The sequence below is a fragment of the Solanum verrucosum genome, unplaced genomic scaffold (assembly GCF_900185275.1).
Source record: "Solanum verrucosum unplaced genomic scaffold, falcon-dt-bn FXZP01000278.1, whole genome shotgun sequence".
Classification (NCBI taxonomy): domain Eukaryota; kingdom Viridiplantae; phylum Streptophyta; class Magnoliopsida; order Solanales; family Solanaceae; genus Solanum; species Solanum verrucosum.
In genome coordinates, this window is record NW_026020332.1 from 6,557,072 (window position 1) to 6,570,527 (window position 13,456).

Below are 13,456 nucleotides of genomic sequence, written 5' to 3' on the forward strand. Positions count from 1 at the left end.
CTGGCTATGCACATGAGACTATTAACAAGAGATAGACTAGCAAGGATGGGAATATGTCAGGAAACAGAATGCTTATTGTGTGAATGCAAACCAGAAAACATAGACCATCTCTTCTTTGAATGTGAGTACTCTATGAAATGCGTAATGGGGGTACTTGAATGGATGGGACTGAACATTCAAAGAACCAATCTGGAAGGACTATGGAGTAGACTAGCGCGAAAAGCCAAAGGGAAGATCAACAGAGCACTTATCCGAGCAATAATAGCAGAGCTAATATATCATATCTGGCAGGCAAGAAATGGAGCATTGTGGAACAAAGCAGTAGTCAGACCAACGGAAAAGATCAGGGAGGAGAGCAAAGGGAGATTCATGAGCAGAATACATAAAGGGATCAAATGTAAAGACAGAAAATGGATAGATAATTTGTATGTATAGATAGAAAATTCTACAAAATGGAAGGGGAGATAGTGTTAGATAGTATAAGAGGATGGAGAAGTAGATTGTACTAGCGTCACACTAGTTGGTTTTCTTCAATAAAATGTTAGTTCGATCAAATTTTTTTTTTATACAAATGTGGCGAATTATACTAAGGTGGCTAATTATACAAACTCGAAGTCAGCCCACGTAATTAATAGTTAATGTTAGTCGCGAGCGGTAATTATAACAAACTATAGCTATAATGACTAATTAAGTAGTATAACTTTGCTTAACCATATAATTTTTTCATATTAATTCTATGCATCACATTGTTGATACAGTGATATACACATGATATACAAAAGAAAACTCACGAGGAGTCATTTGATTTTTTAGTGGAACTCTGGCGTTTTTTCGACGGAGCAACAATGGCCGACGACGGAAAAGTGGCCGGTGGGATGTGGACAACGATGTTTAGGATTTGTGTGAAAGAGAACACAAAATTCCTTTTTTTTTTTTTGGATTTGTTAGAGGTTGTATATGTTTTGAAAAGTTACTATTTTTATTTTTTGAAACTAAAATAATATTATTAACAGAAAATTATTATAAAAGGCTATAGTATATTATGTCGTTTGATTAGACTTTTGCTATTTACATACCATCTCTATTTTTTGCCTTGATACGGTTTTGGGAAGATGAATTTCACTATCAAAAACCCATGACATGTAGTTTTTGTCTGATATATGGATCCAACAATAAATTCACGTTTAGAAAAAAAATGAAAATCTATTCCATCGAGACTTTCAAATATTTGCTCGAGATGACATCACATTGATATAACATATTATAAAATAAAAACTATAAAATCAATACATAGAGAAAAAAGTATATAATATAGAGATTGATATACTTCCTCGGTTTCTTTTTAGATGTCATTTGGACTTTTCGAAAGTCAAATTTGACTAATTTTCAAAGCTAAATTAAATTACATTAATTTAATATTTTAAACTGAAAATTTAGATATTCAAAACTATACGAAAAGTACTATAAATTGCAAATTTTTGAATATCATTATAATGAAAAAAATACATCTTAAAATGTTAGTCAAAGTTTTATCTTTTGACTCTAAAAAAGAAAAGGAGACTATGGCAACTAAAAAGGAGCAGATACAATTTAATTACAAGCTTATTCAATTGCAAACTTATTTAGGAGACTATATAATGAGCATACACAATACAATGTATTTATTTATTATTAATTATAATTATAATTTTTATGTAAAAATGAAATTTAATGTATTATTCTATTTATTGAAAAGTCAAAGATGTTATGGAAAATTATCAAATTGCAATCTTGTATGATTACAAACTTATTTGATTGAAGACTTATTTAGGAAAATGAATAATCAGAATTCACAATACAATGTATCTAGCTATCATTATTTTACTTTCTCTAAACATATAAATTAATTTATTATTTATGAGTCAATATAATCTTATTTACTTTCTCTAAACATGGAAACTAATTTATTTATTATGAATCAATATAAAATTAAAACATGATCAACAAGTTATTATGACTTTAAAAAGTTAGAAATCAAAGAAAGTCTAGACAATTAATTAGCCTGTGTGTTATAAGGTGGTTTTGAATTTCTTAATTATTAGGAGCATCAATGGCCTTTTTCTTGATTGTTTTTGTTATGATTTTTGGATTTTGCATGTTGAGTGTTACTCTATTTAGATGGATTGACATTGTGTACAACAAGAAAAATTTGCCTCCTGGAACTATGGGTTGGCCAATTTTTGGTGAGACTAGAGAATTTCTAAATCAAGGTCCAAACTTCATGAAAAATCAAAGAGCCAGGTATATATATACACATATATTCATTTCTTTCATTCTTTTACATTTTACTTTAAATGTATGAAGGGGGTTTAACATATATATAAAATTCACGAGTAAAGATCCCACTTAGATATACATAAAGACATAAATGACAGCCAGGACACACATGTTGCTAAGGATAGGATCCTGCTTTGGCTATAGAATAGATGAGTGACACATATATCATAATCAGGCTAAAAAGAGAATGAATCGAGACAAACCTTATACGTCTAATTTTTGTGGATTTTAATATGTTTTTTTAAAATCCCTATTACAATCGTCACTAAAGATCTTATACACTAGTATCAAGACTAGAATTTTTGTGGATGCTTTAGCTACAAGAAAAATAAGAAGTGTGACTAATTAAAGAATTTGTAGCAATTTCATCACAAATTTTATTTTTATCCTAGATTTGTCATTAGGATAAGTATGTTTATGAATGATGATGTGCTGACTGAATAATTAGACTTACACTCAATTTGGTCAAATACAGTCCATTAATATAAAAAAAAAAATTCGTCAAACCTTATAAATGGAAACAATATCATATAAACAAACAAAAAACACATTTACTGTTAGTGAATTGACCAAAATATTTGATTTGATTACAGTAAGATCTTACTACAAAAATAAATAAATAAATAAAATCTACAGATTAGATTTAGGAGAAAGTAAAACAAATAAAATAGCTTCTATGTAATGATGTAGCAGAAGTACAACAAAAGAAAAATTGTTGTGTTTTTTTTAAAAAATGTTAAGAGAATATTAATCTGAATAAACGACTCAATATATTTAACCTTCAATGGATTAAAATATGTATTTTTAAACCCTCTTATGGAAATATATTATATTTGAGTTTACTGCCGTAGTAAAATATGAATATCTATGTTTATCAATATTTTATAAGATAACAATAGTTTCAACTCATATTTATCCAACTATATCAAAATACAAGTGATCCAATTCATTAAAATATGAATTAAATGAGCTAATTTAATAAACATGAGCTAAAATTTTCGATTTTAACATCATACTTTTGCTCTATCATGTCATAAACTTTTTGTTATGAAATAATGGTCGTGTTACAGATGCTTGTGATAATTAAATTTGTGACAAACTATCTGTCTCAATTAAAGTCAATTTTTTCCAAGTCGTCATAAATTATATAGCATAATAAAGTTTAAATACGGTACAAATAGTGATGTACTAAAAAAACAGATAAGTCTATCACAAACCTAAACTTTATTTTCAATATAAATAATAATGAAATAATAATTTATATATTGATTTTGAACCTCCTGAATGTAAAGTTGATTTAGTGGTCGAGGTCATCTTGATGTTCCAAGTTCAAATCTTAAGTACTACTTTATTTTTATTTTTCCAGATTTACCTTAATTAGTGATGTTTTTGTTTTGTTTTGTTGTAATAGGTATGGGAATTTCTTCAAATCCCACATACTTGGTTGCCCTACTATTGTTTCAATGGATGCAGAGTTAAATGGATATATTCTGAATAATGAAGCAAAGGGACTTGTCCCAGGCTACCCACAGTCCATGTTAGACATCTTAGGGAAATGCAATATTGCTGCTGTCCATGGTGCTGCTCACAAGCACATTAGAGGAGCACTTTTATCTCTAATAAGTCCAACAATGATCAAAGACCATGTTTTTCCCAAAATTGATGAATTCATGAGATCACATTTGAGTAATTGGGATAATTGCAATGTCATTGATATTCAACAAAAGACCAAAGAGGTGAGCTCACAAATCTAATACTCTAATATAATAGTATTGTTTTTTGATCACTAGTACTATGATTTAGTTTTATATATTCTTCCTCTCTCCGCCCTATAACTGGAAAAAAAAAAAAACTCGAATAGAAGAAGGGGTACTTGAATAGAGGGTTGTTTCAGATTAGTGAAGATCGAAATTGAGTTGCTTAAGATTCTAGCTTTAGTAAAATAGGGGATGGATTTGGCTTGAACATAGGTTCAAACTGAGTTTGAAGGGCCCTAGCTAGAAATGATGAAATTTGGGGAAAACATGGAAGAAATTGGCCGCAGAGAGAGCGCCTATCTCTCATAAGAGAAGGAGAGTCACTTTTTTTTAGAGTATATTAATGAGTAGGACAATACTAGCAAGAGTGTGTTTGGTAGGGAGTCTTTTTTTTTTTTTTAAATTAAATATGAAGAAACATGATTTTATTGATAAAAGTAATGTGGGTATATATCTGTTGATTCCTTGCTTTTTCTTTCTTAAGATTTCTTTGTGATTTAAGGACCGTTAGTGGCGTATTTCTTGAATTACAATGATTTGGACTTGATCCCTATAAAAGGATTTGTTTGTGGATATTTTTGAAGTATTTGATTATCAAGAAGAGTAACATATTTTGATATATTTATGAATATCCAAAGAGATTAATGACAGAATATTCAAATATTTGGTAGGGAGTCATATTTTTTTATAACATATTTTTTTAGGACGATAAGTTTCTTAAGAAATGAAGAAATCGATTTTCCTTGTGAAAATAGTGAAAACAAGTTTTATAGAGTAACAAATATTTATTCCTCATCCTCTTTCAAAATACCCAATCCCTCCTTGCCCCCACCTCAATAAGACGGTTTGTCTACATTTTATATAAATACTTTTGAGATTATGTTTTCTGCTTACTTACCATATTATTAGAAAACACCTCTAAAGTGCTAACAAATTGCTCTTAGATGGCATTTTTCTCATCATTGGACCAAATTGGCGGATTTGCATCTAGCTCATCAATAGCTCAAGAATTCAGGGCTGGATTCTTGAAGCTTGTACTTGGGACTATTTCATTGCCTATTTATTTTCCCACCACAAACTATCATCGCGGATTCCAGGTAAATAACGTATCATATATTTAACTTATATACACTGATAATATAATAGATGTACCGTATTTTGATTACAATATGAATGCGTTGATCCAGGGGCGGAAAAACATTGTGAAACTATTGAGGAAAATAATAGAAGATAGAAGAGGTAGCAAGGAAATTCAACAAGACATGCTTGGTTTCATGATGAATGAGGAAGCAAAAAAAAGATACAAATTAAGTGATGAAGAGATAATTGATCAAATTATAACAATATTGTATTCTGGATTTGAAACTGTCTCCACTACTTCTATGATGGCTGTCAAGTATCTTCATGATCATCCAAAAGCTCTTGAACAACTTAGAGTAAGTATTTAATAATTAATAGATATTGCTTGATTAATATTAAATCGTTTTATCAGACGCAACCTCTCTACCTTACCTTTGAGGTAAATGTAAGGTCTGCGTATATTCTACCCTTTCAGACCTAACTGTGTGGGACTACACTGAGTATGTTGTTGTAATTTTGTAGAAAGAACATTTGGCAATCAGAGAAAAGAAATTGAGTCTGGAGGATCCAATTGATTACAATGATTATAAGACTATGAGATTTACAAGGGCTGTAAGTGTTACATTTTTTCATAAGATTGTTTGTGAAATTAATGAATGTTAGCAAATTGATTCTATTTTTATTATTTTTTATTCTTTGTTTTGTGGTGCAGGTGATATATGAGACATCCAGGTTAGCAACAATTGTAAATGGTGTTCTTAGGAAAACCACACAAGATATGGAATTAAATGGTAATACATGCAAATTTAAATGATGCTATTGATATTTTATTTTTTTACTTTGGTAGATTATTTAAATCATTGTGATGTTATCTTGTTAATTGTTTTAATGATGGGTATCAGTGTTCTGGTGAATTACTAAGACTTCATGACTTTTTGTTGTACATACCAACAAATTAGCGGATATGAAAATGTTGAGATGAATGTATTGACTTACTAATAGACATAGGATCATGAACAAATATATTCGAGACAAGACGGGAGTATCCCAAGTGGTGAATAAAATGAGTGAGGTGAGATTGAGATGATGGACAAGATGGAGAAGAGATGCATAGATATGCCCCAGTATTGAGGAGGTGCGAGAGGTTGGTTATGATGGATTATAGAAAAGGTAGAGGTAGATTGAATTGAAGAAGTACTAAAGAGATTTGATTAGACAAGACATCATGTAATCCCTACAACTTGATTACCGAGGACATGACTCTCGATAAAGGAGGAGGATATTGGGGCTGAGGTTTAGGGTATTAGAATGTTAGTGTTGTTTAGTTTCCCTTATCAGTAGTATTATTAGTAATTCTCCCGCTATAATATTCTTTGATTTTACTATTACCTGTTATTTTCTTTGCTTCGTTTATCATAGTACTATCTATGGTTGCTCTTTCTCGATTATTTTCTAGGTATATATTTTTATTGAGCCGAGAATCTCTTACCAATAGTATTATTAGTATTATCTATGGTTGCTCTTTCTCTATTGGTTATGATGGATTTTAGAAAAGGTAGAGGTAGATCGAAGAAGTATCAAATTAGAGAGGTGATTAGACAGGACATGTCATCCCTACAACTTGATTACCGAGGACATGACTCTCAATATAGGAGGAGGATATGGGGGCTGAGGTTTAGGGTATTAGAATGTTAGCATTGTTTAGGTTCCCTTATCAGTAGTATTATTAGTAATTCTCGTACTTCCTACTATCGTATTCTTCGATTTTATTATTACATGTTATTTTCTTTGCTTCGTTTATCATAGTACTATCTATGATTTCTCTTTCTCTATTATTTTCTATATATATTTCACTTGAGCCGAGAGTGTATTACCTTTGATTTACTATGTTCTTCCTCGTTTTGCAGGATACATGATTCCCAAAGGATGGAGGATATATGTGTATACAAGAGAGCTTAATTATGATCCACAAATTTATCCTGACCCGTATACCTTTAACCCATGGAGATGGCTGGTTAGTAATACTCTCTCTTTTTGTCTCATTTTACGTGGCACCATTTAACGTCTGAATAAATATTGGACATTTACGATATGTAGGAAAATAACTTGGAGTACCAAAGTTCTTTCTTGATGTTTGGAGGAGGTACAAGGCTTTGTCCTGGAAAGGAACTAGGTGTGGCAGAAATTTCTACATTTCTCCATTACTTCGTAACAAGATACAGGTAATATACAATATATATACATGTTTCACAACTATATTATAAAAAAAAAAAGAATTGAATTTCCTGTTTGAATTATAACATTATTATTAATGTTATGGTGCACAGATGGGAAGAGGTTGGAGGAAATAAACTGATGAAATTTCCTAGAGTTGAAGCACCAAATGGCCTATGGATTAAGGTTTCAACTTACTAGTAACTTTCAAATTATCCAAACTCATGTGTTCCCTGCAGACTTCTTTTTATGTCTTTATTACGTAGAAATACACCAAACTCATGTTTGATATATGGTGTCTATATACTTTTATACAATATTATTATATATTACATAGACGTTATAAATACACCCTTATACATTATTATGCGCTACATATAAATTGTATGTACTGTGTTGTTTTTGTGGGGTGCACGTGCGCCCATTAACTTCGAAAATATATATATATATATATATAATCTTGAGAAATCGATAGAAACTGAATATAGTTAATAGTGCACTCATGAAAATCATAAAAAGGTGCTTTGGATTGCTTGTACACGCTAATATATACACCCATGTGACCTAGGTTCTCTATCCTAGCTACAACCTTTTTTTAGCTTAATATTGGTGAATTCGGAGTTTTCAAATCTTGGGTTCGTCTCAGTATATAAATATTGTAATTTGTCTTTTAGGTCGTTATACGCAATGATTCTTGTGGATATATTTATGATTCAAGCTTCAATTATTTACTCCTAGAAAAAGAGAATTTTAATGAAATTTTCATCTTCAATAATTTCACACCTAGAAAAAAAAAACACTTTCTTCATTTCAAGGTTCAATTCGTATTGCAAAAAGGAAATATTGAAATGACCCTTATATATGACTCACTTTTCTTGATCTTCATTTTCACATTAAGAATGCGAAATTTTTTATCGATATTAGTTAATTGCTATTGAATTCAATATCGCTATAGGTTTTAGAAATATTTAATTACGAAGAGTGCTAAATGCCATTAAAATGTTATATTTAGTTGTAATTATATTATTACTGTGGTTAATTAACTGCTACTAAAGATAATTTTTGTTGTAAGTTGAACTCCATAGTCTCCATTGATGCCATTTGATTATATACAAAATGTATACAATGTGTTTGGTTAAAAATAAATTTCAAAATTTTAGAAAAGTTATTTTTTGAAAAAATAAAAAGATTTTCTAATTCTTCAAAATCTTAAACATCATTGTATGTGGCCATAAATATGAACCAACTTCAACTTCACTAAAAGTCTCCAACGTTTTGCCAGTCAACTCATTTGCATGCAAAAAGTTCACAATTTGTTTATTTTTATACTCTTTTCCATTTGCTTTAATTTACGCATCACATGGTTTTAAAGCGTTATTTAAACATCACGTATTGCACATCAAATCTCGAGCCAAAAGCTCTACCTGATGGACTATTTGGACGGATCAAAATGTTTTGAGTTGAATTAAAACTTGCCTAAGAGTTATTTTGATTGAAATGAATCACGTTAAAAGATGAATTATAACTCAATTCCTTCAATTCTTACAAAATTTTAAATCCTTTATTTGTTATTTCATGTTATAATATTTGTTATTTTCGTGAGTCAATTTCAACTACGTATCAATCTAATTTTTAAGTAGGTTAAAAAAGGGTCATTTTTATGATTAATTAAGAATAAATCGTATTCAACAAATATAATATAAGAATACATTGTAGGATTTATGTTTTTCAATTTAAATCATAGGAGTTACTCGGATGATAAATACTCTTCACCTTCAACTCTAAAGTTATGAATTTGAATACCAAACGAGTAAAAACGATGGAAACTCTTGGGATTTAAAAAAAAATAATCATGGAAAGTACCATTTACATTTTGCACTTTGGTCAGTAAAATTTAAATGTTGTCTAACTTAAATATTATATAAGTAAAACTTTGCTTATACTTCACGTAGATTGCACTTCAAATGTGGAGCCAAATTTCTGACTTAATTATATGTCGGTGCAACGTAACTATATAGACTATAGTAGTACTTCCCATTTTTATTACACATTTTTTATCCTTCTAAAAATTGTTTGTGTTAATTAATATCGATTTTTTTTGTGCAAGGAGTTAACCATGGAATGTTATAAGGCCTTTGGCTTAGTATGTTTAGTTTCATAAGTTTTCATTCTAAATTTTATATTCAATCAAACAATATCATTTATAATTAATAGAATCGAAAATTCAACCACAAATAGTTAAAGAACGGTTTAGATATTATGCAATGTATAGCTTAATCAAATTATGATCGCAATTAATAGACAAAAAAACAAAGAATTATTAGTTCCTAATTACCAATATAGGATGAAATATTAATAAGAATCTCCCAATTTTCAATTTAAAAGTTCTAATATTGTTACTAGCTATCTCATTTTCTAGTTAATTAACTCCTAAAATATTAATACTCATAGTAAAAAACAATATAATTAAACAATATGTATATAACTTTTTAAGTAAAAAGATATAAAGTTACAATTTTTTTTAGCTAACCTTCCACCAACGCAAATATCGCGAACTTGTCTCGTTTGAATAAGTCCCCTTCCATCTCCCTCCAATTCCTCCGCTCATTCCACTATCTTCACTTTAGCCTTCTTATAAATATAACATCTTTTTTTCTCTATCTCTTTCATATATTATTTCTTTCCTCTCTCTCTCTCTCTTTCTCTAAGCAAGAAAAATAAAAATAAAAATTAGCTAGCATAATGGCTTCTGCTGCTTTGAAAGATGAATTAGATATTGTCATACCAACAATTAGAAATTTGGATTTTTTGGAAATGTGGAGACCTTTTTTTGAACAATACCATCTCATCATTGTTCAAGATGGTGATCCTTCAAAGACCATTAAGGTCCCTGATGGTTTTGATTATGAACTTTACAATCGCAATGATATTAACAAGATCTTGGGTCCTAGATCCTCTTGTATTTCCTTTAAGGACTCGGCTTGTCGTTGCTTTGGTTACATGGTTTCCAAGAAGAAGTATATTTACACCATTGATGATGATTGCTTTGTAAGTAATTATCCACCTCTTTGAAGTAAATCTTTTGTGAGTTTAATTTATATTTACACTATCAGATCACCTAAAAGATAATTATAGATAACTGTTGAGGAAATTTGAGATTATTAGTTATAACCTAGAGAAAAGATTATGATACTATATGAGTGTGTATTTGTAAATTAGATCAAAGTTCCATTTGTTTGAGAATGTATATAAGATTTGTGCATATTGTGTCGACCTGTATATCGTAACTCGAGTTGTGTAAAGATATGACACTTGGGCCTAACTCAATCCCAAAAGTTAGCTCATGAGGGGAAGGGTTGCCCAAGTCCATATAAGGAGACCACTAGTCCATTACCCAACAAATGTGGAACTTTTACCCACTCTAACACTCCTTCACGCCCAGACCCGACTGGAGCGTGAACCGAGAGCTCAAACGAGGATGAACTGGGCTCTGATACCATGTAAAGATATGACACCTAGGCTTAACTCAACCATGAAAGCTAGCTCATGCGTGAAGGATTGCCAATAGTCCATATAAGGAGACCACCAATCCATTCCCCAACTAATGTGAAACTTTTACCCACTCTAACAAGTTGTCTATTAAGTTTTATTAGGAAAAAAATTGAAGATGTTACTAAGTTTTTACTTCATGGCTCAAATTGATGATTAATTTACATTATTTTACATGTCAATTATATAAATGTATAAGTTTCATTTATATGATATATACTTTGAGCGAAGCAGTGTCGGATTACACCATTTGGAGAAGGATGTCTCCGTCACTTATAAAAGGCATTATGTAATTAAACTTATTACTTTTCCTTTGTCTCCACATCACTTACCGCGCGAGTTATGTGAAAGTTCAATTAAACTTATTACTTTTAGCTCAAAATATTCTAACAAATGAAAAAGAAAAATTGTATACATACACTTATTTTGAATCAACACTAATACTACTATTCATATGATGATTAGATAGATATATTAATCCAACTTGCTTGTGTTTTGGAAAATTGGAAATAATTTGTTTTAGGTTGCAAAGGACCCAAGTGGGAAAGACATCAATGCATTGGAGCAACACATAAAGAACCTTTTGTGTCCATCTACTCCCAATTTCTTCAACACTCTTTACGATCCCTTTAGGGAAGGTGCTGATTATGTGCGTGGATACCCTTTCAGCCTCCGAGAGGGCGTCCCAACCGCGGTCTCCCATGGTCTCTGGCTCAACATCCCTGATTATGATGCACCTACACAACTCGTCAAGCCTCTCGAGAGAAATACCAGGTCCTTTTCTTTTACATTATTAGTGCAATTCAACTTATATCGCAAAAATATAGAGAGATTTGACTGTACTACTATTTTTCTTAGATTATCGATTAATGTTTATTATATGAATTTATTAGTAATTATTTTATAAGTAATCTAATTGTGTAAAATTGTAATAGGTACGTTGATATGGTGTTGACAATCCCAAAGGGTACCCTATTCCCAATGTGTGGTATGAATCTGGCATTTGACCGTGAGCTTATAGGCCCAGCAATGTACTTTGGACTCATGGGAGATGGACAGCCCATTGGACGTTACGATGATATGTGGGCTGGTTGGTGCTGCAAGGTTCGTTATTTACTTTTGTGATCTTAAACATATTTAGTCCGACGGTTAAATCACTCGCCTAGTCATAACAGTATGTAGCCAGTGGCGTAGCTATATGATTGTTAGGGTGTTCAATTGGACATTCTTCGTCGGAAAAAAAATATTGTATATCCAAGTAAGATGATACACGAAATGATTAAATAACATATTTTAGACACCCTTAACACAACAAGTCGTTATAGCCTAGTGGTTTCAGACCCTTGGAATGAGGTAGTGCTCGCGTGTGCATAAAAAGTTTCCACTTTTCTAGACACCCTTTGTGAAATTCCTAGCTCCGCCACTGTTAATGTAGCTATCATTGGTATATATATATATATATATATATATATATATATATATATATGTATATATTGAGGGTATAATCATGTATAATATATACATATTGATTGTACACATATTACACTGGTTAAAATTTGTAAAATGTAAAGATCCAAGATTATTTTCCATTGTGGGCTTTGTTGGGGTGCTATATTGTGGTGAAAATGTATTTTAGTTTTTCAATTCTTTTATTTAGAAGGTACAGTAATTTAAGTTTCATTTACATACATTACTAGTATATACAAATTTACATAATAATATATTTTGATATGCTGTAAGGACTAAGGAGGTAACCTAGATTGTTTTCTAGGTTACTAATTTCACTTTTTTTATGAAGCGTTTTATATAATTGTTATTTAACTAGGTGACATGATAACGCAAAAGCTAAATTCTTAGTGATTTTATTAAACAACTTTTAGGTAATTTGTGATCACTTGGGATTGGGAATCAAGACTGGATTACCCTACATATATCACAGCAAGGCTAGCAATCCATTTGTGAATTTGAAGAAAGAGTACCTTGGCATTTTCTGGCAAGAAGAAATTATTCCTTTCTTCCAATCACATAATTTCTCCAAAGACTGTACAACTGTGCAAAAATGCTACGTGGAACTGTCGAAGCAGGTCAAAGAAAAACTCGGAAAAGTTGACCCTTATTTTCTGAAGCTTGCAGATGCGATGGTTACATGGATTGAAGCTTGGGATATGCTCAACCCCCCAAATAAAGATTCTGCTAATGCCTCTTCAAAATGAAATTATCAATTTTATTATTAAAAGCAACTAGTAACTAGATCACGTGTTATAATTAAATAATAGACATCAACTACAGTTTGAATTGTCTTCTCGTGAGCATAATGGTATAAGCCTTTCTGGCCATGTACTTTGTAGTATTTAAGAGATTTCTTTTGAGTTTAATACTTATTTGATTTGTCATATGTATCCTTTGTCATGTTTTATAATTGTTGTGGTCTAGGTTTAGAGATATTTCGACTTGATATGTTGATAATATCAGTGGATGTAATCCTGTTTTATTATGTTCTTGTAAAATGCAATGAGTCATAATGTAAGTTTTCTACTCTT

At 30.7% G+C, this 13,456-nt stretch overlaps 2 protein-coding genes across 2 annotated transcripts; both read left to right on the forward strand.

The window, feature by feature from the left end:
• Window positions 1-2,089: 2,089 nt before the first annotated feature.
• On the forward strand, window positions 2,090-7,568 carry LOC125836293 (cytochrome P450 85A3). Its single transcript, XM_049515467.1, has 9 exons — window positions 2,090-2,280; window positions 3,728-4,052; window positions 5,018-5,170; window positions 5,261-5,509; window positions 5,676-5,765; window positions 5,866-5,944; window positions 7,061-7,167; window positions 7,251-7,375; window positions 7,481-7,568. The coding sequence occupies exons 1-9, from the start codon at window positions 2,090-2,092 to the stop codon at window positions 7,566-7,568; spliced, it is 1,407 nt and encodes a 468-aa protein (XP_049371424.1).
• Window positions 7,569-10,083: 2,515 nt separating this feature from the next.
• Window positions 10,084-13,456, forward strand: LOC125836240 (probable UDP-arabinopyranose mutase 1). The gene is made up of 4 exons (XM_049515400.1): window positions 10,084-10,415; window positions 11,440-11,690; window positions 11,852-12,020; window positions 12,797-13,456. Exons 1-4 carry the CDS (start codon window positions 10,110-10,112, stop codon window positions 13,127-13,129), a joined length of 1,059 nt encoding a protein of 352 aa, XP_049371357.1. The 5' UTR covers window positions 10,084-10,109; the 3' UTR covers window positions 13,130-13,456.

Coding starts and splice junctions, on each gene's coding strand:
- LOC125836240 (XM_049515400.1), top strand. CDS start 10,110: ATGGCTTCTGCTGCTTTGAAAGATGAATTAGATATTGTCATACCAACA. Junction 10,416..11,439: donor CCATTGATGATGATTGCTTT/GTAAGTAATTAT, acceptor AATTTGTTTTAG/GTTGCAAAGGACCCAAGTGG. Junction 12,021..12,796: donor GGGCTGGTTGGTGCTGCAAG/GTTCGTTATTTA, acceptor AACAACTTTTAG/GTAATTTGTGATCACTTGGG.
- LOC125836293 (XM_049515467.1), top strand. CDS start 2,090: ATGGCCTTTTTCTTGATTGTTTTTGTTATGATTTTTGGATTTTGCATG. Junction 5,171..5,260: donor ACTATCATCGCGGATTCCAG/GTAAATAACGTA, acceptor GCGTTGATCCAG/GGGCGGAAAAACATTGTGAA. Junction 5,510..5,675: donor AAGCTCTTGAACAACTTAGA/GTAAGTATTTAA, acceptor GTAATTTTGTAG/AAAGAACATTTGGCAATCAG.